Source organism: Hyla sarda, chromosome 6 (genome assembly GCF_029499605.1).
Source record: "Hyla sarda isolate aHylSar1 chromosome 6, aHylSar1.hap1, whole genome shotgun sequence".
Lineage (NCBI taxonomy): Eukaryota > Metazoa > Chordata > Amphibia > Anura > Hylidae > Hyla > Hyla sarda.
In genome coordinates this window covers 167,746,299-167,769,140 of record NC_079194.1, presented here as the reverse complement: position 1 = coordinate 167,769,140, position 22,842 = coordinate 167,746,299, and the positions used below count along the sequence as shown (strand labels likewise).

The following is a 22,842-nucleotide window of genomic DNA, read 5'->3' as shown; positions in this document are numbered from 1 at the left end:
AAGGTTATTGGAAGCTGAATTCGTCCCTCCTGGAGGAAGCGAAGGTAAGACAGTCCTTTGAGGATTTTCTTCAGAGTCAGGTACCTTTACTGGATCTTTGTAGTAATAAGCTGGAGTGGTGGGAGATATTCAAGAAGCGGGTTGCGGGGTTCTTCCGCCAGCTCTCGAGCCTCAGGTCCCTGAACAGGTATCGCCTGTATCAGGATCTGAGGAGGAAACTCGAGCTTCTCATCTCGACTGGAGGTAGCCGAGAGGATATCTCCAGAGTGAAATCCTTGCTGATGGGGTGTCAGTACGATAGGCACGCATCTTTGGTTTTTGAGAGGGATTTCGGAAAGTACCGCTCGCCCGACCCTTACAGAAACTGTAAGATGTCAGTGAGTAGTAAAGTCATTTCAGGACTGATTGATAGTACGGGATCTCTGAATTGGTCCAGATCAGGGATCTTGGAGGTCGTCAGATCCTTCTACTCGCACCTCTTGGGAAGGAAGGATCTAGATCGAGAAAGGATGTCGGCTTTCCTGGCTGAAACCATTCCTGAGCCAGGGGTAGACCCCTCTCTTGATGCTTTGGCAAAAGAAATCAGGGAAGAGGAAGTGAGACTGGCGATCAAGGGGCTCACCCCTAAGAAGTCGCCAGGTCCGGATGGCTTAACATCCCAGTGGTACAGGACCTTTAAGGAGTCTTTAGCTCCCCTCTTGACTGAGGTATTCAATGAGTGTCTCTCCTCGGGCACTCTACCAAAGTCAATGAGGAGGTCAGCCCTGATTCTTCTCTCAAAGGGTAAAGATCCCAGCCGAATTGAGAATTGGAGGCCCATAGCGCTTCTCAATACGGACAGGAAGCTTCTGGCCAAGATACTGTTTAATAGGCTGGTGAAGTTTGCACCCCGGCTCCTTTCGGGGACTCAGCACTGCTCTGTTCCTGGCCGAAGCACCTTAAGTGCTGTCCTTAGTGTCAGGGAGGCAGTGGAGCGGAGTAGTGCGGGTCTCTGGAAGGGGTACTTGCTGTCCCTGGATCAGGCCAAGGCATTTGATCGGGTGAACCACGTCCTCCTGAGATATGGCTTACCGAGTACTTTTGTTAATTGGCTTAAGATCTTGTATGCAGGGGCAGAGAGTTTCCCGCTGGTGAACGGTTGGTCTGGCCGCTCTTTTGAGGTGGGATCCGGAGTCCGTCAGGGTTGTCCTTTGAGCCCGCTTTTATACATGTTCGCTATCGATCCCTTCGTCCGGAGGGTAGATTGTGGGCCGTTGGCGGGAGTCGGGATGAGTCTGGCAGAGCTGGATGTCACCCTGAGAGTGGTGGCATACGCTGACGATGTCACTATTTTCGTCTATTTTCGGAGGTCGATGTGGTGATGTCGGAGGTGGACCGCTACTCGGAGGCATCCGGGTCTAAGATCAACCGGGATAAGTGTGAGAGTCTCTGGCTGGGAGGGGGAGATCCCACGTTTGATCTCCCGGACACCCTTCCAGGGCCCCAAGAATCAGCAAAAGTCTTAGGCATCACATTCGGCCAGGATGATTATCCCACCAAAAACTGGGATGGTAAGCTCCAGGATGCCGCTCAGAAGGTGGACCAGTGGAAGGGTTGGTCTATGACCCTCAGGGAAAGGGTACACCTGATCAAATCGTACCTGCTCCCCTTGTTTATCTATCTGGGCAGCGTATGTATCTTGCCAGAGGCTTACTACACTAGGATCTACAGCCTGTTTTTCCAACTGTTATGGGGGAACAGGATGAACCTAGTCAAGAGGGAGGTTACGTACCGCACAAGGAAACTAGGGGGTTTATCTATGCTAAACCTTGTGGTGTTCTTTACGAACACCTTCTTGAAAGCTAACATTGCAAACCTCTGGAAAGAGAGGGCTCCTCTGTGGGTACTCTCCTGCAGGGAATGGTTTCGGCCTTTCTTCCAGGAATGGGAGAGAGGAGGGCAAGTGAAGGACCTCCGTACGCCCCATGGATATCTTCCGGCTTACGCTACCCCGACTCTGAAGGCGATACGTCGGTGGGGTCTGGGAGTGTGGGAGATCAGGACCCAGTCAAGGCAGTTCCTTGACAAACGGGTTCTGTTGACCCATTTCCAGAAGCCTCTGGCGCTCAGGGACTGCCCAGGTCGGGATCTGAGGGTGGGGTTGTACCTTTTAAACATGAAAAGGATCCCCCAGAAGTTTTGGGACTTGGCCTGGCGCTGCTTTCAGGGGAAGCTATATGTAAGGGACAACCTGAAGTGCAGGAACTCTGATGACCGGGGATGTCCCCGAGAAGAGTGCGGGGACACGCTGGAAAGCATGGACCACTTCCTGCTTCATTGTCCCTTTAATATAGGGGTTTACAACAGGGTGGGTGCTTCCATCGACTGAAGTCAACTTGCCGGCCTAACCTATCCGGAGTGGGCTTATGGGGCATTCAGGAACCTGGGTGGCCGAGATCGGAGCACTTTATTCTTAGTTAGTTTAGTGGTTAGGTACTACACGTGGAATGTACGGTGTTTAGTGTCAACCCAACAGAAAATCCTCTCCGAGGTGGAGGTCTGTAGGAACATCACCGGTGACCTCGGGAAGATCAGGTCTTTGGAGTATGGCAGTCTTGGTACCAGTAGGGCTTCTCTCCTGTGGAGAGGTTTTTCTTTTGATGTGCCCTAGGTACTAGACCTTTTTAGGTAGAGTACCTTTATTTTGGTTAGGGGCAGTGTTATAGGGATAGTGATAGGGTGAGAGCAGGGTCAGTTTTAATGGAGGGATAGAATTAGGGAAAATTGTAGGGGGGAGTTAGGGAAAGAGTTTAAAATTATTTTTATGTATCAGGTCTGCCATCCTTCTTCCTGGTGGTGGGCTAATGCATGTGCACGCTAGCTTTTTGTTTTGTTTTAAGCTGATATGGTATGAAGGGCTTACAGGCGACCAAACTTTGGCCTAAGGTAGCTTTGGTTCAGTGTGTATATGTTAGTATGTATAAGCTTGTGTGTAAGTTGGTTGGGAGGAGTGCTAGGTGGGGAGGGTGTATTTGTGGGTGGTGGTGTTTTGCTTTTCTTTTGGGGACCTGACATGGGTCAGTTAGGGACAGGACTTTGTGTATGAACGGTATGGACTCTGACCCATGTGCAGGAGGGGTGGTGTGGGAGAGGGTACAGTTTTAGTGTAGGGATTTTGGTAGGGTTTTCTATTGTTTTTGTAGGTTTTCTGTAGTGTATATATATTTTTTTAATGAAATACTATATTATGTTCATGTGATTTTGTATGTATATTGTTTATATATATATATATATATATATATAATTGTTTTATTTTTTTTCATTTTTTTTTTATATTACAGCATTACAGTAGTTATGGCAGTCAGACCAGTTATTCAGTTACGTGGTTAATTTGAGCTTATGTCGTTACGTTGTTTATTTGAGTTTATTTGGTCTAGTGTTTTTTTTTGTAAATTTTTTTTTTTATTTTTTTTTTTTGTAGCCAGGTAGTGCTAAATTTTATGTTTATGTTTATATTTTGCTAAGCCAAGTTGTGCTTTTTATTTTTTTAATTTTTTTATTTATTTATTTATTTTTTCTCTTCTTGTTGTGTTTCCCGAATATGGATGATTTTGAGTTGTAGCCAGGTAGTGCTAAATTTTATTTTCATATTTTGATAAGCCACGTGCTATTTTTATGTTCATTTATGGTATGTGTGTGAGTGTGTTGTTTGGTTCGGTTTGGTGGGTTGGCATATTTTAGGTTTTTGTAAAGCTGGGCTGGCCGGTTAGGCAGGGTTTTGTTTTTGTTCTTTGGTACCAGTATATTTCTTATTTATGTTATAGCTGGTTAAGCTTGTTTTGTGTTTTTGTATAAGTTTTGTACTTTTATAATAAAAAAGAGTGTCAGCAGAGAACACTGTGGTCAGACAGAAAAGAAATTAAAAAAGAAAATAACTTAATCTGGAGCATACAGCAGCTGATAAGTACTGGAAGGATTAAGAAGTCATTTACAAATCTGTTTAACTCTCTGGCACCAGTTGATTTGAAAAAAAAAAATTATAATAATCCACCGGAGTACCCTTTTAAATGCAATTTTATAATTTGTAGACTGACCTTTGCACGGGTCTCAGAGCACAGCCATTAACCTTTCCCATTCATGTCAGTGGGACAGCTCCTGTCTATTGTTGCCTTTGTCCATGAGGTTTACTGTGAGGCATATCTCCTTATTCTGTTACAAACTTGATGGCTGCATCCATAATGTACAAAAAATTACAATAAAAAAAAAATGTTTTTGTTTCTGGCTCTAATCAATGAAAAAAAACATTTTACCAGGAAACCACATAGTACAGTTGTCTTTGAACTGTGGACCTTAAGATGTTTCAAAACTATAAATCCCAGCATGCCCGGACAGAGCATGCTGGTAGTTGTAGTTTTGCCACAGCTGGAGGTCCACCGTTTTGATACCTTGGACAAATGATATCCTTGATATAGACCACTAGAATGTGTTGAATGGGGGCTTAATGCCCAACCATTAGCAGAACAAAGGAACAGAATAGAACTTTTTTCAGTTTTGCTCCAGGCACAGCCCCAAGCAAAGTTGTTGCTAATTATTGTGCAATGAATAGTTATGGAGCCATATAATGCCTGGTGTTCCAGTTCCTCGCTATTTTTAAGTTGTATGTTTGCTGCCAGTGATAAACAGGGATTTCTTTTTTTTTTAGAAGCATAAATCTTAAAAGTGTTGAGAAATTGATACCTGAGGTCAGTGTTTCTCAAGCATGGTCCTCAAGACCCCCCCCCCCACAACAGGTCATGTTTTCAGGATTTGCTTAGTCTTTCACAGGTGATATAAATTTGGTCAGTGAATCAGGCATCACCACAGTTATATCACCTGTGAAAGACTAAGGAAATCCTGAAAACGTGACCTTCCTTAGGGGCTGTCCCACCATTAGATGTCATATAATTGTATAGACTACACAAACCTTAACTGTTTGCTACTTACATGCTGTTAAAAAACTCTAGTAAAGTGTCATGACATAGTATGGGGCAACTTGGTGTTCAGAGTGCATGGCAATGTGCAGGTATGTATATTGTGAGTGCTGATGGAAATGTGTGCTCAGTTATGAATAGTAACCAAAAGATTTTGGCCCTGCTCTTCAGTAGCATGGCAGTATAGCTGGTAAATCTCTATCTGCAGGGGATGTAAGACAGGATTATATTGTTAGCTGCCAGAGGAGCATCGAGACTGATTCTATCCCCCTGCCCCCTCCAAAATTATAACAATGATACATTTTATGCTAGAAACACTGTGAATTGCATTAAAACAGCTATTTACATGTATATAGGACTTTAAATATACAAATAGCTTGTGGATTATCCTGTTTAAATTATATAATAAAGTTATAAACCAACAAAGCACTGACCAGTGTTTATATTAAACATGTAAATCTTTATTAAGAAACAATTAAAAAACAGCATTCCGCCCACCCCCACAAGAGATACACAACACCCATTGGGAGGAAAAAGGGTAAAGAAAGTACAAAAGAGTGAGAGAGTGAATAAATCAACACCGGGGCTGGAGAAGGGTATGCAAAGCTGAGAGTCCGTAACTGCATAGACAAAAGTGCACATGTTAAGGAACATTGGCAATAAAAGGAAATCAGGGACAAGAAAAGCAGCTCATAACACAACTCCAGCCATGATATCTACCATGTATGATTCTAACTCAGGCGTGCATGTGACCCAAATACACGTTTCGCTCTGCTGAGCTTCATCAGGAGGCATCCCCCTGAGGAAGCTCAGCAGAGCAAAACGTGGGTTTGAGTCACACGCACTCCTGGGTGAGAATAGTTAGTGCAGACAATGGGATATTAGGGCAAGATATGAGGAGGATAGCATCATTGTTGCTTTTCCTCTCCAACGAGGTTTAGGTAGGATGACTGGCCTTCATTAAAGAAGCTGTATTGACATAAAACCAGAAAAGAAACTCTTCAAGAAAAAACATATGGATACATAAAAATCTGCAGTCTTGCTATGTCAAATAACTTTGGGATTGGAATAAGTTACCTGATGTACTCTGCTTCTGTAGGTCTGACAGCTGGGACCCCCTGCAATCTCCGGGACAGGAACTTGGCTCTCTATGAGGCGCGAGTCATCTACCAGTTGACGGCACACGTTCCATAAATTTCTATGAGAGTGCCAATGATACCCAAGTTCTTCAGGTCTTTTCGGCACTCCCATAGAAATAAATGAAACCCATGCCAGCTGCAGCATCCGCTCCTCATTGAGTGCCAGGGCCTTTCCTGGAGATCGCTAGGGGTCCCAGCAGTCAGACTTCCCATGATCCACTACTCACAGGAGATATCCCTTTAATGCCCCCCTCCACACACACCCGTCCATTTCCCCCCAGCAGCAGACAGGTCAAATGGCTATGACAGAAGCTCTATCCCAGGGCTAAATCTCGTCTGCATGTTAGATTACAGCCTACTTGTAGCATTCATTCTAATAGTAAACCAACTGTTAAATACTGCAAGCTTTGCCACCATTAATAAAACATAGCACTGGCTTGTGTATGTGTGCTATAGCATCAGTGTGCCTGTGTACTGATGCACTGAGGATTTATCTTCAACAAAAGCATAAGATTAACCCTTCTTCCACATGAATTCATTTACATTAATGTTCAATTATTTTAAGTCAGGAGACAATGCTTTACTACTTTACATTGCAATGAATGGCTGTTGCTGTAAAGAGAGTATGGGGTGGGGGGACAGAGTGATGGGTATTTAGGGGTGTAATAAGATTATGTAAGGCTGACATACCTGACTTAGGGGGTCAGCAAGACATCACAGTGTATCAGCTGGGAAGGAGATGGATGATGCTGGGTTGTTACAGTCATTCTGCCAGTAAGATCCACATGCCAATTTTTTCTGCTTTCAGGTGTACAGAAAGAATGCTGTAAGCACTATGCAAGGCATCACCCACAGGCTGGCAGAGCAGGAGGAAGACTTTGCAGGAAAGGCAGCCCAGTACCAGCGAGAAATGAAGTACCTCCGCTGGCTGCTTCAAGATAGGCAGCAAAGCTTCAGTGAAGTCTTGCAGCAGAAAAGGTAAGTCGCTGACAGAACAAAACAACCCAATTAGATGTGACTAGGAGGAGGAGAACAGCTGCATTCTTCTTTTTCATCTCAAGTCCCATCTGCTGTAGATGTGCATTCAGAAAATGGAGGCAGCTCTTCACTTCCATAAAAGAAATTCTGGTTCCCAAAGAAAATAATCAAGTAGAGAGTGCAGAATGTGCCTTCTTCACGGATGACACAGTGGTTTCTTCTGCAGGGTTGGGTCTATGACAACCCAGTGTTTGGTACATACATCCTGCCTGCACATCTTACCAATGTGATGAGCATGCTAGATATGAAGCAACACAAGGGGAAGTGACTTCATTTGGGCTAGGGAGCAGTTAACTGGTTGATTGATCAAATATTGATGTGGATCATATATTAGATCTCTCTGCTCTGCTCATTTCTCTGGAATATTTATTTTTCGTGCCATAATTGTGGCCTTTTACACTTGCACTTTCTCTGCTGCACTAGAAATCTATGACCAGGCTAAGCTTGTATTTGTGCCAGGGAAGCAGCTGATGATAGGAACCCAACCCCCTGGTGCTTTGGGACAAGATATATTTTGATTGCTGTAATGTATCTAAAATAAGAAATTAAATGGGCACTGTCAGATCCAAAAACTTTGTATATGTTGTTACTGATGAAAATTTAAGACCTTTTGTAATATGGTTGTTTAAAACTTTTGGAATATTTAAAGGAAAATGCTCATCCTGTTCACCCACACTAAACCCAATTCACTGGGTTATAGTGCGGGGGAACAGGAGACCGATGCGGGGTCTCTGACTAAGATAAATACTACCTGCAGCCCGGAGCTGTGTCCCTCTAAATGTCCGCTTTAGGAGGCAGGGCCCGCTGGGTGAATTTGAATATTCATGGGTGCTGGTCACGTGAGCGCTCAGTAGGCACAAGCTCTCACATGACCAGTGCTCATGAATATTCAAATTCACCCGGCGGGCCCGCCTCCTGTGCGCAATGCACAGAAGAAAGAAGCGGACCTTCAGAGGGACACCGCACCAGGCTGCAGGTACGTATATTAGAGTCTCCTGTTCACCCGCACTATAACCCAGTGTATTGTGTTTAGTGTGGGAGAACAGGATGACCATTTTCCTTTAATAAAAAAAATAAAAATAAATGGCCCCTGAAAATCCCAACACTAGGGGTCACCTTACCTACTGGGACATCAACAAGTACTGCAGCAGCATCAGATTTGTCTGTGAGTCATGGACAAGAGATGACTCATGGACAAGGTTGCATGAGCAGACACCTCGATAACCTTCCACCACCACAAGGGAGGGACACCTCCCCCCACCCCCACTGTGGGCTAATGAAAATGGTTATTGTTATAGTAATATAGATGACAGAGGCATAAAAATATGATGTTCATGGCCAGGATTAGGTACTGAGTAACATATTCATTCTTTTTTGTGTGTGTATGCGTGATCTGACAGGTATGCTTTAAACAAATATTTATTTTAAAACATTTAACACTTAATGCATACAGCCCTTATGTATTCTTATGTATTTGTATGTTCTGCCATAGTTTCAAATTGCAAACAAATCCAGGGTGGTCTGTTCTTAGAGTCATATGTTACTCCACTACTTCTATCCTCTCTTCTACTTTTCTGTAGATTATTAAGAAGAAGGATTTGGCATGTAACATATGAGTACAGGATCAGTCTCCTTAGACTTTGTTTGTATTCTGTCCATAAAAGCTGTTGACCAAAAAAACTGTAGGGGATTGTTAAAGGGGTATTCCAGTGGAAAAAAAAAATTCTAATCAACTGGTGCCAGAAAGTTAAACAGATTTGTAAATTAATAATGGATAGATGTATAATTAATTTTGCAATTAACTATATACCAGTCCTCAAAGGTGCATATGAGAAAAAGATGGTGGATCCAATGGTATACTAAATAGCAATTTATTCAAATGGGCAAAATAAAATAGAATTGAAAATAAAAATAGATAACATGGAAGCCTCCTGTCGCCCTAGCAGGGCCCTTGCATCGGGCGAAGGAGCTCAAATAAGTGTGGTAAGATGTCAAGAATAGAATGTTGTATAATATGTGGCAATAAATAAAATAATACATACTTGATCTGTCCTGTTTTTATTATTTTATTTATTGCCACATATTATATAACATTCTATTCTTGACATTTTACAACACTTGTTTGAGCTCCTTCGCCCGATACAAGGGCCCTGCTAGGGCGACAGGAGGCTTCCATGTTATCTATTTTAAATTCTATTTTATTTTGCTCATTTGAATAAATTGCTATTTAATATACCATTGGATCCACCATCTTTTTCTCATATGCACATTTGAGGACTGGTATATAGTTAATTGCAAAATTAATTATACATATATCCATTATTATATTTATTTGGCCTTTTTGAGTGAAGGCATCACCAGTAACATTGAGTGTAATATATATATATATATATATATATATATATATATATATATATATATAATTTTTTTTTTTTCCCCACACTGGAATACCCCTTTAATAACATATACATAATAATTAGAATTTTCTATTGAAACAATTATGTAACTGACACTTAAACTTTTTTTTAACTGTACTGCAGTCACTGTTATATAGAATACAGTTACAGGGAAAGTCAAAATCTGCGACAGTAAGAGGACATGCAGGGTCAGTGGCAGTAAGTTAAGAACAGAATGGGCAAAGTCTATGGCTAATTTTGTTTTTCACAAATAATAGATGGTTCTTTTCATACAGTCATCCATGAATGGAGAGAAATCTTCTTTTGAGATTTTTTTTTTATTTTTAAATAAATGTGTGTTTTCTTGACTCCTTTTTATTTCAATGCAGGGTTGTCCTCACATGCAGGCCCGGCGCTTCCATAAGGCAGAGCAAGCGGTCGCTTAAGGGCGCACGGACCAGAGGGCAGAAAAATCGAGGACTTTTTTTTTTTTTTTTAAGCAGTGTTGCGCCCCGCCGCCCGCTGGGCTGTGTTGTTTGTGCCGTGTGTGTCGCTCGCTCACAGAGCGGCACCCACGGCAGCAGAACAGTTACTCTCCTGGGAATCATGAAAAGGCTTCACTGCTACTTCACTTGCTCCTAGTGCAACCTCACAACTCCCCCCGGGACCGCAGATAAATCAAAGCTGCCCTGTGCAGACGGTGCAGGGGCCCCTCACAAAACACATATGAGCAGCGGCGCTGCACTGCCGTGCTAGTGTTCTTAAGTGCCCGCTGCGCTATTCTGCGCTGCAGGAACTTTAGACCAATTGAATTTCCCTTCTGGTGTAAGTGTCAGCGTCATGTGCTGAATGCTTCCGCCAGTGAGGATCCTGCGCCCGGGCAGCAATAACATGAGGGACGCTTCCTGCAGACAGAATGCCGCACAGGTGAGGGTGGGGAGCTGGGATTTTTAATGCAAACAGGAGGGGTAATTAATAGAAGTGCGGGTGTTAATGGAAGCAAGGGCAGGAGGGGTGAATGAGGAGACAGTGGAAGCAGGGGGGGTGTTAATGGAAGTAGGGGGGATGGATGATGGAAGAAGGAGCAATGGGGGTTAATGGAGACGGGTGGATAATGAAAGCAGGAAGGCATAATGGAAGAAGGAATGGGGGGGTTTAATGGAAGCAGTGGGGGATAATGGAGGAAGGAGCAGGGGGGGATGGATAATGGAAGCAGGGGGGTAATGGAAACTGGGGTGGATAATGGAAGCGGGGGGATGGATAATGGAAGCGGGGGGATGGATAATGGAAGCGGGGGGATGGATAATGGAAGCGGGGGGATGGATAATGGAAGCGGGGGGATGGATAATGGAAGCGGGGGGATGGATAATGGAAGCGGGGGGGATGGATAAGTCGACTACCACACTCCACCACCGGCCACCAGAACTCCCACACTCAAGTACATATAATGTAGTAGATGTGACCTGCAGTCCTATGTAACACCAAAGATAACACAGTGATAACCCTTTGAGTACAGATAATGTAGTAGATGTGTCCTGCAGTCCTATGTAACATCAGAGATAACACAGTGATAACCCTTTGAGTACAGATAATGTAGTAGATGTGGCCTGCAGTCCTATGTAACATCAGAGATAACACAGTGATAACCCTTTGAGTACAGATAATGTAGTAGATGTGGCCTGCAGTCCTATGTAACACCACAGATAACACAGTGATAACCCTTTGAGTACAGATAATGTAGTAGATGTGTCCTGCAGTCCTATGTAACATCAGAGATAACACAGTGATAACCCTTTGAGTACAGATAATGTAGTAGATGTGGCCTGCAGTCCTATGTAACACCACAGATAACACAGTGATAACTCTCTGAGTACAGATAATGTAGTAGATGTGTCCTGCAGTCCTATGTAACATCAGAGATAACACAGTGATAACCCTTTGAGTACAGATAATGTAGTAGATGTGGCCTGCAGTCCTATGTAACACCACAGATAACACAGTGATAATCCTCTGAGTACAGATAATGTAGTAGATGCTACCTGTGTTATCTGTGGTGTTACATAGGACTGCAGGACACATCTGCTACATTATCTGTACTCAGAGAGTTATCACTGTGTTATCTGTGGTGTTACATAGGACTGCAGGTCCCATCTACATTATCTGTACTCAGAGAGTTATCGCTGTGTTATCTGTGGTGTTACATGGGACTGCAGGTGACATCTACTACATTGTCTGTACTCAGATAATTATCACTGTGTTATCTGTGGGGTTACATAGGACTGCAGGTGACATCTACTACATTATCTGTACTCAGAGAATTATCACTGTGTTATCTGTGGTTTTACATAGGACTGCAGGTCACATCTATACATTATCTGTACTCAGAGTTATCACTCTTATCTGTGGTGTTACATAGGACTGCAGGTCACATCTACTACATTATATGTACTTGCGTGTGGGAGTTCTGGTGGCCGGTGGTGGAGTGTGGTAGTCGACTTGGGGGGGGGGGCGCCAAAATGGAGCTTCGCTTGTGTTGGCAGAAGTCCTTGCACCGGCCCTGCTCACATGTGCTGCCATATTTCTACTGTAAGTGGGAACTGTTTGTTCTAGTGGTTAGCATGACGACTCTCCGTTGCTGGACCCAAACAAAGCTGACTTTTATGACCTAGTTGATATGCCCTGCCTGAGAAAAGTAATTATGAGTGGGGATGTTTGAGTCTTATGTACTGGGATTACTAGCACATAAGTGATCACAAATTGCATGTCATATGGATAGAGCTACATAGCAATTTTGGCTACAACAGACGGATGGATTTCTTGTGACTGTCATCTTACGGTTCCCACCAGATGTGGGCCACATTGCCAACCACATTCACTTGCTTTTCTGTGACACAGCATGATCACTGAAGTTATCAGTGAAATAATAAAAATAAAGACAGGGGGTGGTTTATCATGATGGGGGTAGTGAGCTGGGAGGATAATGAAAGTTAACAAGGTCATGAAAGGTACTCTTTAAAGGGATACTCCACTGGCCAGCCTTCCGGCTGCGTTCGGAACATTTAGTTCGAACGCTGTGTGCATGCTGCGGGGGTCGACCACACCCCCTCATGACGTCATGTCACGCCCCCTCAATGCAAGTCTATGGAAAGGTGCGTGGCGGCCGTCACATCCCCTCCCATAGACTTGTATTGAGGGGGCATGGCCGACCCCCGCAGCGTGTGCACAGCATTCGGAATTAAATGTTCCGAACGCAGCCGGAAGGCTGGCCAGTGGAGTACCCCTTTAAGGGGATTCCACCGAGTAAAAGTAGAGATCCTGTTGCTTGTCATCCCATATCTTGGTCATTAACCTTGTGCCAGTTGGGTCTTTTCATATGCTTTGGTTTAATTCAGATTTAGCAGTAGTCAATATTTCATTATTGGTTCTGGCTACGGTGTTAATGACATTGCCTTTGCCCAAATTTATCACATATGCTAAATGGTATCAAACAAACAGTAATTTGGAGAGTTTCCCCCCCCCCCCCCCCCCCCCCCCCCCCCCCACCCCCACCCCCCCCCCCCCCCCCCCCCCAACATCTCTCTATTATGTCCCAGTTTGTTAGATTATCAAGCTTGGCCAGAAGTACTAATTTAACTAACTGGACCCTGACATAGTTTTGGGTTATTCCAGATATTACAGGTACAGGTTCTATCTGCACAACAAGCCGGCAATGGAACTGACAGTTATGCACCAGTCTGTTTCCATAGACTGCAATGCATTATCAAGCAGATTCCACCAAAACAATGAACATGTTACTTTTATTGGCTGGGGCCCGGAATTTCAGCAACGGAACAGTATGAATAGTGCAGCAAAATCCCATTGAAAACAATGGGAAGCTGCTGAACCGAATTTTCCACAGCAGCAGTAGAAAATATGTAGTGTGAAGGGGCCCTTATAGTCACTTATTCTTCCGGGAAATATGTCATATGCTATATTTTCCATGCTACAGGGTTTTGTATTGTGAAACATGTAACATCTGATATTATAACAGAAAAATTTGTGAGCAGATAAAGAGGTGGCAAACAGTCTATTACCGAGAGCAGTGATTCGGTTACACATTACAAAATGTATAAATTGGGTAGTTCAGTAGACATATATAGTATAACATAAATATTATAATGTATTGTTTCAGTTATGGAAATAAAGGCATTATCTGCTTTAGGCAACCTATTCTCTTTTTTAGGGTGTTCACTTAGGGTGTATTCACACATACAGTAAGTATCCTGCACATATTTGATGCCCTGGATTTTCTGCTGTGTTCAATCATTTATTTCACATTGAAATCTGCAGCATCAAATCCTGCACATCAAATCTTTGCAGGATACTGTACATGTGCATAATACACCCTTAGGGTCTATTCACACGTACAGGATTCTGCACAGATTTGATATGCAGGATTAGAAGCTGTGTTCAGTCATTCAGTTTACATTGAAAACTACAACAGAAAATCCTGCACATCAAATCTGCACACCAAATTTCTGCAGAATACTATACGTGTGACTAGACCATTAATGGGGAAAAGATCTTCATTGTTTCTAAATTCCACTTAGGCAATAGTATATCTAGAATAGACTAGAGAAGAAAGTATAAAAATGTCAAGGTCGCCCTGAGTGTAGCCATGGCAGACAGAAAAAAAAAATTCCATTCTTTACACTACAGGCTGTCTTCACAGAACAGGTGCAACATAGAAATCAAAAAGATTATATATATTTTATTTTTAAATGACTTCTCTTATAGGGCCCAACAGTAGCTGATTCAATATCACCAGGGGTTGTTCATGCTGCTACAGAATGAACATAAAATATAGGGTTAACATCCCCTAAAAGCCATTTAGCTTATAACCCTTAATAGGCAACTGATTCTAAAACCCAAGCAAGCCTCATTCATAAGTAAAATCAATTGTTTACCCTACCATTCCAGCATACATCTCCAGTGTAATGCACTAGAATTATATGAGAACAGCCTTTTGTTTTAGATTACCGTAGATACATTCATACACACATCACCTATTTAATTCTTAATAAAGATGTAATAAATGTCCTGTTTTATTTTATGATTTTACTGAAACTAAAATTAATTTGTGTGTTTTCCCTGTCTCTCTGGAACTAGATTATGTACATCATTTTCTATTATCTCTGAGAGGCTGTAGAGCCTTAGAGGAAGAAAGTATTGTGAATTTAGATAAGAGCAATCCATCACTTGAGCTGCAGTGCTAGCAAAGTCAACATTAATACGCATCGTGCCAGCCAATCCCAAGTCTCTTTCTAACATTATATCACTAGACATAAGTTCCCCGCATAGATTGCAGATTGTTTAGTTCAACAAAAAGAAATGTCAGAAAGGTTTCCAAACTTTCCATCTTGGGAGATCTACCTATATATAGATTACTGTGCTGATATCTGTGACTCACAGGTGACATCTTCTCTGATCTAATTCGATCTGGCCCAGGCCGCCATGATGAGTTTTTCAAGCCACAGCTTGTCTCTGTAAAATTTGCTCCAAACTTTTCCAGCACATTTTCTTCACCCATAGGATCCCAAACAGTAATAATTATGCCTTTTTGGTTTCACACACAGTGAAGTAGGGAGGGGTAGATCAGTTGGGGAGGAGTAGGTAGGTCCCCCATTAGATAGGCAATCCCCCCTTCTCCCCTGAAGATACTTTGCCCCCTGTAGTTAGGACCACCCTTAAAGATAGTTTGCCTTCTGTAGCTAGGACCTAGAGACATCATTTAGCAACAACAAAAAATAAAATATACTCATCTTCTCTCTGGTCCCCCACAGTCACCATCTTCTGCTCCCATTGCTAGGCCCTCAGGGTATGCATTATGATGTCACTCATTGAGCGTGTCTTGGAGGAAGAGATTTCCATTGCCTAGGGCAATGTTTCCCAACTTTTCCCACCTTGAGGCATCTACCTATATATAGATTACTGTGCTGTTATCTATGACTAGCAGGTGACATATTCTCTGATCTGATTGGATCTGGTTAGATCTGGCCCAGGCCGCCATGACTATTTTTTCAGCTCCACACTTTTTCAGTACTTTTCTTTTCCCCACCTCTAGGATCCCAAACAGTAATAATTATACCGTTTGGTTTCACGTACCATAAAGTAGGGAGCGGTAGATCAGTTGGGGAGGAGTAGGTAGGTCTCCCATTAGACCCCCCCCCCATCCCCTGAAGGTACTTTGCCCCCTGTAGGTAGGACCCTCCCCCCTCCCCCTTGGAGGTAGTATGCCTCCAGTAGCTAGGACCTCACAGCCATTATTTAGCAACAACAAAATATACACCACTCCCAGGTCCCCCACAGTCACCATCTTCTGCTCCCGTGTTTCTAGGGCTGCGAGCAGCTTCTTCCTGCAGCCACTTGAGGCTGGTAGCTTCTCTACCCTCATGGCATGCATTATGACGTGACTCATTGTGCATGTCCTGGAGGAAGAAATGCTCCTGGGCATTAGCGGCCATAGGCATATGACTGCCTATGGCATCAAAATGTCTATGCATAGGACACCTAATAAAACAAGCAACCTCTTGAAAAGAAGTGTTGCCTAGCATGCTGCTTAATCCCTTGATGGTGTCACAGCTCCACAATAAAGTTTCATCTTGGCCAAATTTGCACATTACTTCAATAAGGGTAATGAGATAAATGGCTGTTCTGCATCTGGCACCACTTATGTTGGAAACAGATTGCTCTCAAACTGACTGTCTCTCCATGCAGAATGACCTTGTAAGTCACTTGGGCCCCTTTGGCACGTCTGCTTTAAACACATTGTTAACCTGACGCTATACAGCTTGGCATCATATCTGACACAACCAAGTGACTGTTTAGTAGAGACTGTTGCATCCATTTGAGTAGTCTTAATTTGAAACTGTCAGCAGAGTCACCTTTACTAACCTGCTAGTACTAGCTAATAATGCGGGTGACACATTACAACCTGGTTTTAATTTTTGCCTATGCTGCACAGTCACCCTGCTGGAACTGACTAATAGTGCAGGTGACGCTTTCACAATATTGTTTTTTGCCTATGTCATGCCGTTTAACAGGTATTCACAAAAATAGTAATATGTGAATGAGTTTGTTTTTTAAGGCTGTTGTTCTATAATTCCCCCAATTTGAAGGGCTTCAGAAATTTATGTAGGGATGATTTTAATAGGGAAAAAAAAAATCCCATAATGCTGCCTTGCACTAAGACTGTGGATGTTGAACATTTAATGTAGAATGTAATTTGGTAAGTGCCCAGAGTACAGGATGCTTAGATGTTACTGTAGAAGTGAAGCAAATTACTGTTACTATGTTGCAAGCAGAACAACATAAGTACACAGAGTTCTCTTCTATTGTCTACTTCACTACAACATCATCCAGCAGGAGACAGCGAGTGGAAGCGTCCACAAGTATAGACTCTGTCAAATATGATTACATTATTTGTCACATAGACAAAGTCAATTCATCTCCTTCTTATTTACCTGTTTTATATGGCTGGGAGGACTGCGTATTTCCGTGTTTTTAAGAGCACAAGGCTAGAACGCCGTCATGCTACTGAGCATCGACTATTGAGCAGGGTGATTACTATCAAAGTTCTTACAGTTTCTGTTGTTCCTGAAGGATACACTGCTATGAAGAAAATCACAGTGAGGTGTGCAGTAATATCTATATGTTGTCACAACCCTTGTGGAAGCTGCAATGCTGTCCATATTGATAGTCATCCAGCTTTTTCAGATACAGAGAGAACTTAGGAACCACTAAATAGAATTTGTAAACTCTTGACAGAAGCAGATGACCCATGAAAAAGACAAATATTATCTGTATATCTCAAAAGACTGCTTAATAAGAGCTACAAAAAAAAAAAGCTGACGAAAGAAACCTGATTGTAATTTCAGCTCAGTTTCTGAAAAATAAAATTTTTCTTTTTTTCTTTTAGACAAGTGGAAGAACAGCTAGAAGTAATCTTAAAGTCAGCAGCCAATGACAGCAAAGAGCTAAAAACACTTTTACACAGCGCCCTGAAACAGAACACTGGAGGCAGCAACTCCTTTCTCCTGCAAGACTCAGTCATCGGGTATGGCTTCAGTTACATAAACTCCTCGTCCCATGGCGATGATCCTGTTAAGTAGTCCACTTATCGGAGAGAACTAAACTGTATGTCACAAACACACTCTCCTATAGGTTTACCTGTAGTAACATTCACAATGCATACATCACCTGTGCTTTTTCCTAAAAATTCTATTTAATGGTGTTGTCCAGTTAATAATATCTTATTCCCTATCCACATGATAGATGATAAGTATCTTATCGTGGGAGGTGGTGTTGGCTATGACCACTGAGACCCCCTGTGATCTTCAGAGCTGTAGATAGCAAGCTGTTCATTCATTTGTATGGGAGCATTAGGGATACACAAGTGCTGTACTCTGGTATTTTTTGGCTCTCCCATAGAAGTGAATGGAGCGGTGCTGTCTACAGCACACACACTCTCTGAGAGCCCAGGGCCCCATACTGGTGATCGCGGGGTTCCGAGCTGTCTGTCCCTCCCAAGATTCTTATCTCCTATCTTGTGAATAGGGGATAAGACATTTTTTCACTCCACAACCCTTTACAATTTATATAGCTTTCTTAGATTTTTGAATAGCAAATATTTATAGTTATGCTGCTGTAACTTTGTAACTTCACGTCACTACACAACTACTTGTACTTGCAAGTGGGCATGAATCATGTTTTTTTTTTTTATAATTAGTAAATGAATAGCGTAGTTGTGATTATATGGTATAGTTTTATTTAGCCTTTGTATCTGAATAGTTTTAAAACCTTTACAATCATGGCTCCCTATGAGTTATAAAAACAGTCTGTATGGAATATAACGTCAGTGGAGGCTTCCAAGAAAAGTTTTGCCTTTGGTGTCAATTGAAATCTTTAAGTGGATGAGAAGAGACAGCTATGTATGGTCTCCAAAACAGCTGACTTTGGTTTCCACTTCCTACTCTGTTTCACAGTAGGAAGAACAGCTCTGGAGCACAAACTTTTGCTCTACCAAAAGAGTATTGAGTGAACAGGAACATTAATAAGCACAAAGACAGTTTTATTACATGGAGGAAATTTTACTTTAAGACAAAAGTGTTAGAATAAACATTAAAGTGTAATAATATAAAATGCTGAAATTATATTTAACAGATATAGCTTAAAAGGTGATCTGCGTAAGGGATTCTTAGCAGGGGAGTCTTTCTATATACATATACACACATATATATATATATACATACAGTCATGGCTGTAAATTGTTGACACCCCTGAAATTTTTCAAGAAAATGAAGTATTTCTCACAGAAAAGGATTGCAGTAACACATGTTTTGCTATACACATGTTTATTCCCTTTGTGTGTATTGGAACTAAAGCAAAAAAAGGAGGAAAAAAAGCTAATTGGACATAGTGTCACACCAAGCTCCAAAAATGGGCTGGTGAAAATTATTGGCACCCTTAACTTAATATTTGGTTGCATGCCTTTTGGAAAAAATAATTGAAATCAGTCGCTTCCTATAACCATCAATAAGCTTCTTACACCTCTCAGCCGGAATGTTGGACCACTCTTCCTTTGCAAACTGCTCCAGGTCTCTCTTATTGGAAGGGCGCCTTTTTCCAATAGTATGGGATTTAGATCTGGACTCATTCTGGCCATTTCAGAACTCTCCAGCGCTTTGTTGCCATCCATTTCTGGGTGCTTTTTGAAGTATGTTTGGGGTCATTGGGGGAGATTTATCAAAACCTGTCCAGAGGAAAAGTTGCCCATTGCAACGAATCAGATTGCTTTTTTCATTTTGCAGAGGCCTTGTTAAAAATGAAAGAAGCGAGCTGATTGATTGCTATGGTTAACTGGGCAATTTTTCCTCTGGACATGTTTTGATAAATCTCCCCCATTGTCCTGCTGGAAGACCCAAGAGCTCGGACGCAAACCCAGCTTTCTGACACTGGGCTCTACAGTGGGACCCAAAAATCCATTGGTAATCCTTAGATTTCCTGATGCCTAGCACACATTCAAGGAACCCAGTGCCAGAGGCAGCAAAACAACCTTAAAGGGGTTGTGCGCTGCCCTGCCTTTCGGAGCTCCACACGCAGCGTCCGGAAGTTCATTACTCCGAATGCAAGGCTACATTTTGCCAAAATGGACTTGAGTAAGCCAAAATCCTTCTGGGAAAAAGTCTTGTAGACAGATGAGACCATGATAGAGCTTTTTGGTAAAGCACATCATTCTACTGTTTACTGAAAACGGAATGAGGCCTACAAAGGAAAGAACACGGTACCTACACGGTACCTACAGTCAAACATGGTGGAGGTTCAACAACCACGCCCGGCGGCCGCGAACACGGAAGCCCGCAGACAGTGTTCGGAGTAATGAATTTCCGGACGCTGCGTGCGGAGCTCCGAAAGGCAGGGCAGCGCACAACCACTTTAAAACATCGTTGAACCTCCACCATGTTTGACTGTAGGTACCGTGTTCTTTCCTTTGTAGGCCTCATTCCGTTTTCAGTAAACAGTAGAATGATGTGCTTTACCAAAAAGCTCTATCTTGGTCTCATCTGTCTACAAGACTTTTTCCCAGAAGGATTTTGGCTTACTCAAGTCCATTTTGGCAAAATGTAGCCTTGCTCTTTTATGTCTCTGTGTCAGCAGTAGGGTCCTCCTGGGTTTCCTACCTTAGCGTTTCATTTCATTTACATGTTGACAGTTCACTCTGGCACTGATGCTCCCTGAGCCTGCAGGACAGCTTGAATATCTTTGGAACTTGTTTGGGGCTGCTTATCCACCATCCGTACTATCCTGCGTTGACACCTTTCATCAATTTTTCTCTTCCGCCCACACCTAGGGAGATTAGCTACAGTGCCATGGGTTGCAAACTTCTTGATAATGTTGTGCACTGTGGACAGAGCAAATCTAGATCTCTGGAGATGGACTTGTAACCTTGACATTGGTGATATTTTCCCACAGTTTTGGTTCTCAAGTCCTCAGACAGTTCTCTTCTCCTCTTTCTGTTGTTCATGCATATGCAAAGACTAAGTGAATGCAAAGACTAAGTGAACTTCTATCCTTTTTATCTGCTCTCAGGTGTTCTTTTTATATTGCCCACACTTGTTACTTGTCCCAGGTGAGTTTAAAGGAGCATCACATGCTTAAACAATCTTTTTCTTCCACAATTTTGAAAGGGTGCCAATAATTTTTTCCTCCCTTTTTTGGTTTAGTTCCAATGCACATAAAGGGAATAAACATGTGTTTAACAAAACATGTGTTACTGCAATCTTTTTCTGTGAGAAATACTTCATTTTCTTGAAAAATTTCAGGGGTGCCAACATTTATGGCCATGACTATATATATATATATATATATATATATATATATATATATATATATATATATTGATACAAAGTGTCATAACTATATTTTTTATTATACAACACAGTTTATTATTAAGAACTATGGAATGTGTTTTAATTTATATTAGCGCCTTGTTCTATTGGGGCTTACAATCTATATACTCTACAAGTCTATATCTGTAAAGCTTAGAGGGGTAGTTTTCACTTAGGTGCAGCCGTCAGTATAACAGAGCTCACTGTTTGGCCCTTCCAAGTTTGGGACCATGATGTCACATGTCCGCTCAGCCAATCAGCCGCTGAGGCGGGACATTGTTGTAGCCACTGATTTGATGAGTGGGCATATGATGTCATGTCACCAAACTTAAAAGCTGCACACAGCAGCGAAACTATATAAATTGTGCACTGCTGTAGTCATACTGATTTGCAGAGAAGAAGTTAATTTGTCAGTTTTATAGCAATGGGAACAGTATTAAAACAAAACCCCATAAGTTTTTTTGTTTTTGTTTGTATTACATTTCATAGTAAGATTAAGGATGCCATTAAAAATGTATGTCTCGTAGAAAGCAAGGAGGAAAAATTAAAAATGCAAAAACAAACATTTAAGGGTCATTAAAGAGTTATCCTGGGTTTAATGTTTTGGCTGATCAGAGTGTGTGTATATGTCCGTGAAAATAATGCTTTACAGTACTAATAAGAGCAACATCAGCAAGGTGTGACTTAGAGGACAGATCTACAGCTTCCCTTTTCAATCTATTGACAACTCCATTGGACACTTGATATGTTTACATCTTTACAAAATAAAAACCTTATGCTTTTTTTCATTTGCACAATACAGGTTTGTTATAATTTATTGCTTAAATGTTTGCTAAATTAAAGAGCTCTATTTTAACGTTGTTTCTTATTTTCTTTTTATGCCTGTATATTGGTCACAAATATTTTCCATTCTGGTAATAGAAAGCCTTCAGTTTTCTGTTCTCTAGTGATCACCATAATAAGGCCTTAAAGAGGTTGGGCCATATTATAAAGTTATCCCCTATTCATAGGATAACTAGCTAAATATAACAAAGGTCAAATCACAGATTTCCCCATGATTTATTTATACATAAAGAATGTTCCTATAAAAAGGGGTCTAGAAGAAAGAAGGTTTCTACATGAGCATGGAAGGGGATTATTTAGTACTAATAATACTATAGAAATATCTGCCAAAAGAAGATGTCATGGTGAACTCCTTACTTGGTTACAGAAGTGGCCTGGACAATGAAGTTAAAGCTACTAGATGTTGTAGAAGGTCATTGATCCAGGGATTTATTTTGATGGCCAAACATGAGGTTGAAGTCATGTGGTGGACTCTGCTCAAATTCACTTCCTATTTCAAGTCTACCCCATTCTTCTACTTCTTTCAACTTTGCCATCAACTCTTGTGAACATTAAACATTTTTATATACCTTCATTTGTGTTTTCAATAAACTATTTCAATAAACTATTTCACCTTATTTATTCATTTATGACATTATAACCATCATACCTTTTCTTATTTATATACATATACGGTACATATATTTCATATTTCTTTATATATGCTGCATATTTCTCATAAATATGCATCTTCCCATATTTTTTTTTTATATATGCTTCATATCTACCGTTACCTTTATACCTTCATATTATATTATACATTTATATATTTAGCCATTTCATGAATTCTTTATTATTTTATATGTATTTTTTTTATATTTGTATGCTTATCTTTCTATATCTGTAAACCAATTGATCTCATTAGTCTGGCCCACTATATCAACCTTGTTTCAGTTTCGCACTCCAGTACACACTTTCCATGAGATCCTTTACACCTAGGCCACATGATCAGAAAACGGTATCTTTTTATTATAATAAGCAGCAAGTGAACAACAGGCCAGCAGCCTGAAAA

At 41.6% G+C, this 22,842-nt stretch overlaps 2 protein-coding genes across 8 annotated transcripts in view; one reads left to right on the top strand and one right to left on the bottom strand.

Annotated features, from left to right (window-relative positions):
* The window catches only part of LOC130276416 (E3 ubiquitin-protein ligase RNF182-like), a 91,473-nt gene extending 84,434 nt beyond the window's left edge, over positions 1-7,039 (bottom strand). For 4 of the 5 annotated variants that reach the window (XR_008845110.1, XM_056525766.1, XM_056525762.1 and 1 more), the window contains exon 1: positions 6,779-7,039. The gene's annotated coding sequence lies outside the window, so the exon portion shown is untranslated. Of the gene's footprint in view, positions 1-4,073; positions 4,207-6,778 lie in introns of all 5 variants that reach the window. The other variant, XM_056525765.1, reaches the window with a different exon arrangement.
* Positions 1-18,845, top strand: part of CEP89 (centrosomal protein 89) — a 256,966-nt gene extending 238,121 nt beyond the window's left edge. For 2 of the 3 annotated variants that reach the window (XM_056525755.1, XM_056525754.1), the window contains 2 exons: positions 6,897-7,066; positions 17,480-18,845. In XM_056525755.1, coding sequence (XP_056381730.1) covers positions 6,897-7,066; positions 17,480-17,672 — 363 coding nt within the window. In that variant the 3' untranslated portion in view covers positions 17,673-18,845. Of the gene's footprint in view, positions 1-6,896; positions 7,067-17,479 lie in introns of those variants that run through there. The other variant, XR_008845109.1, reaches the window with a different exon arrangement.
* The last annotated feature ends 3,997 nt before the right edge of the window (positions 18,846-22,842 follow it).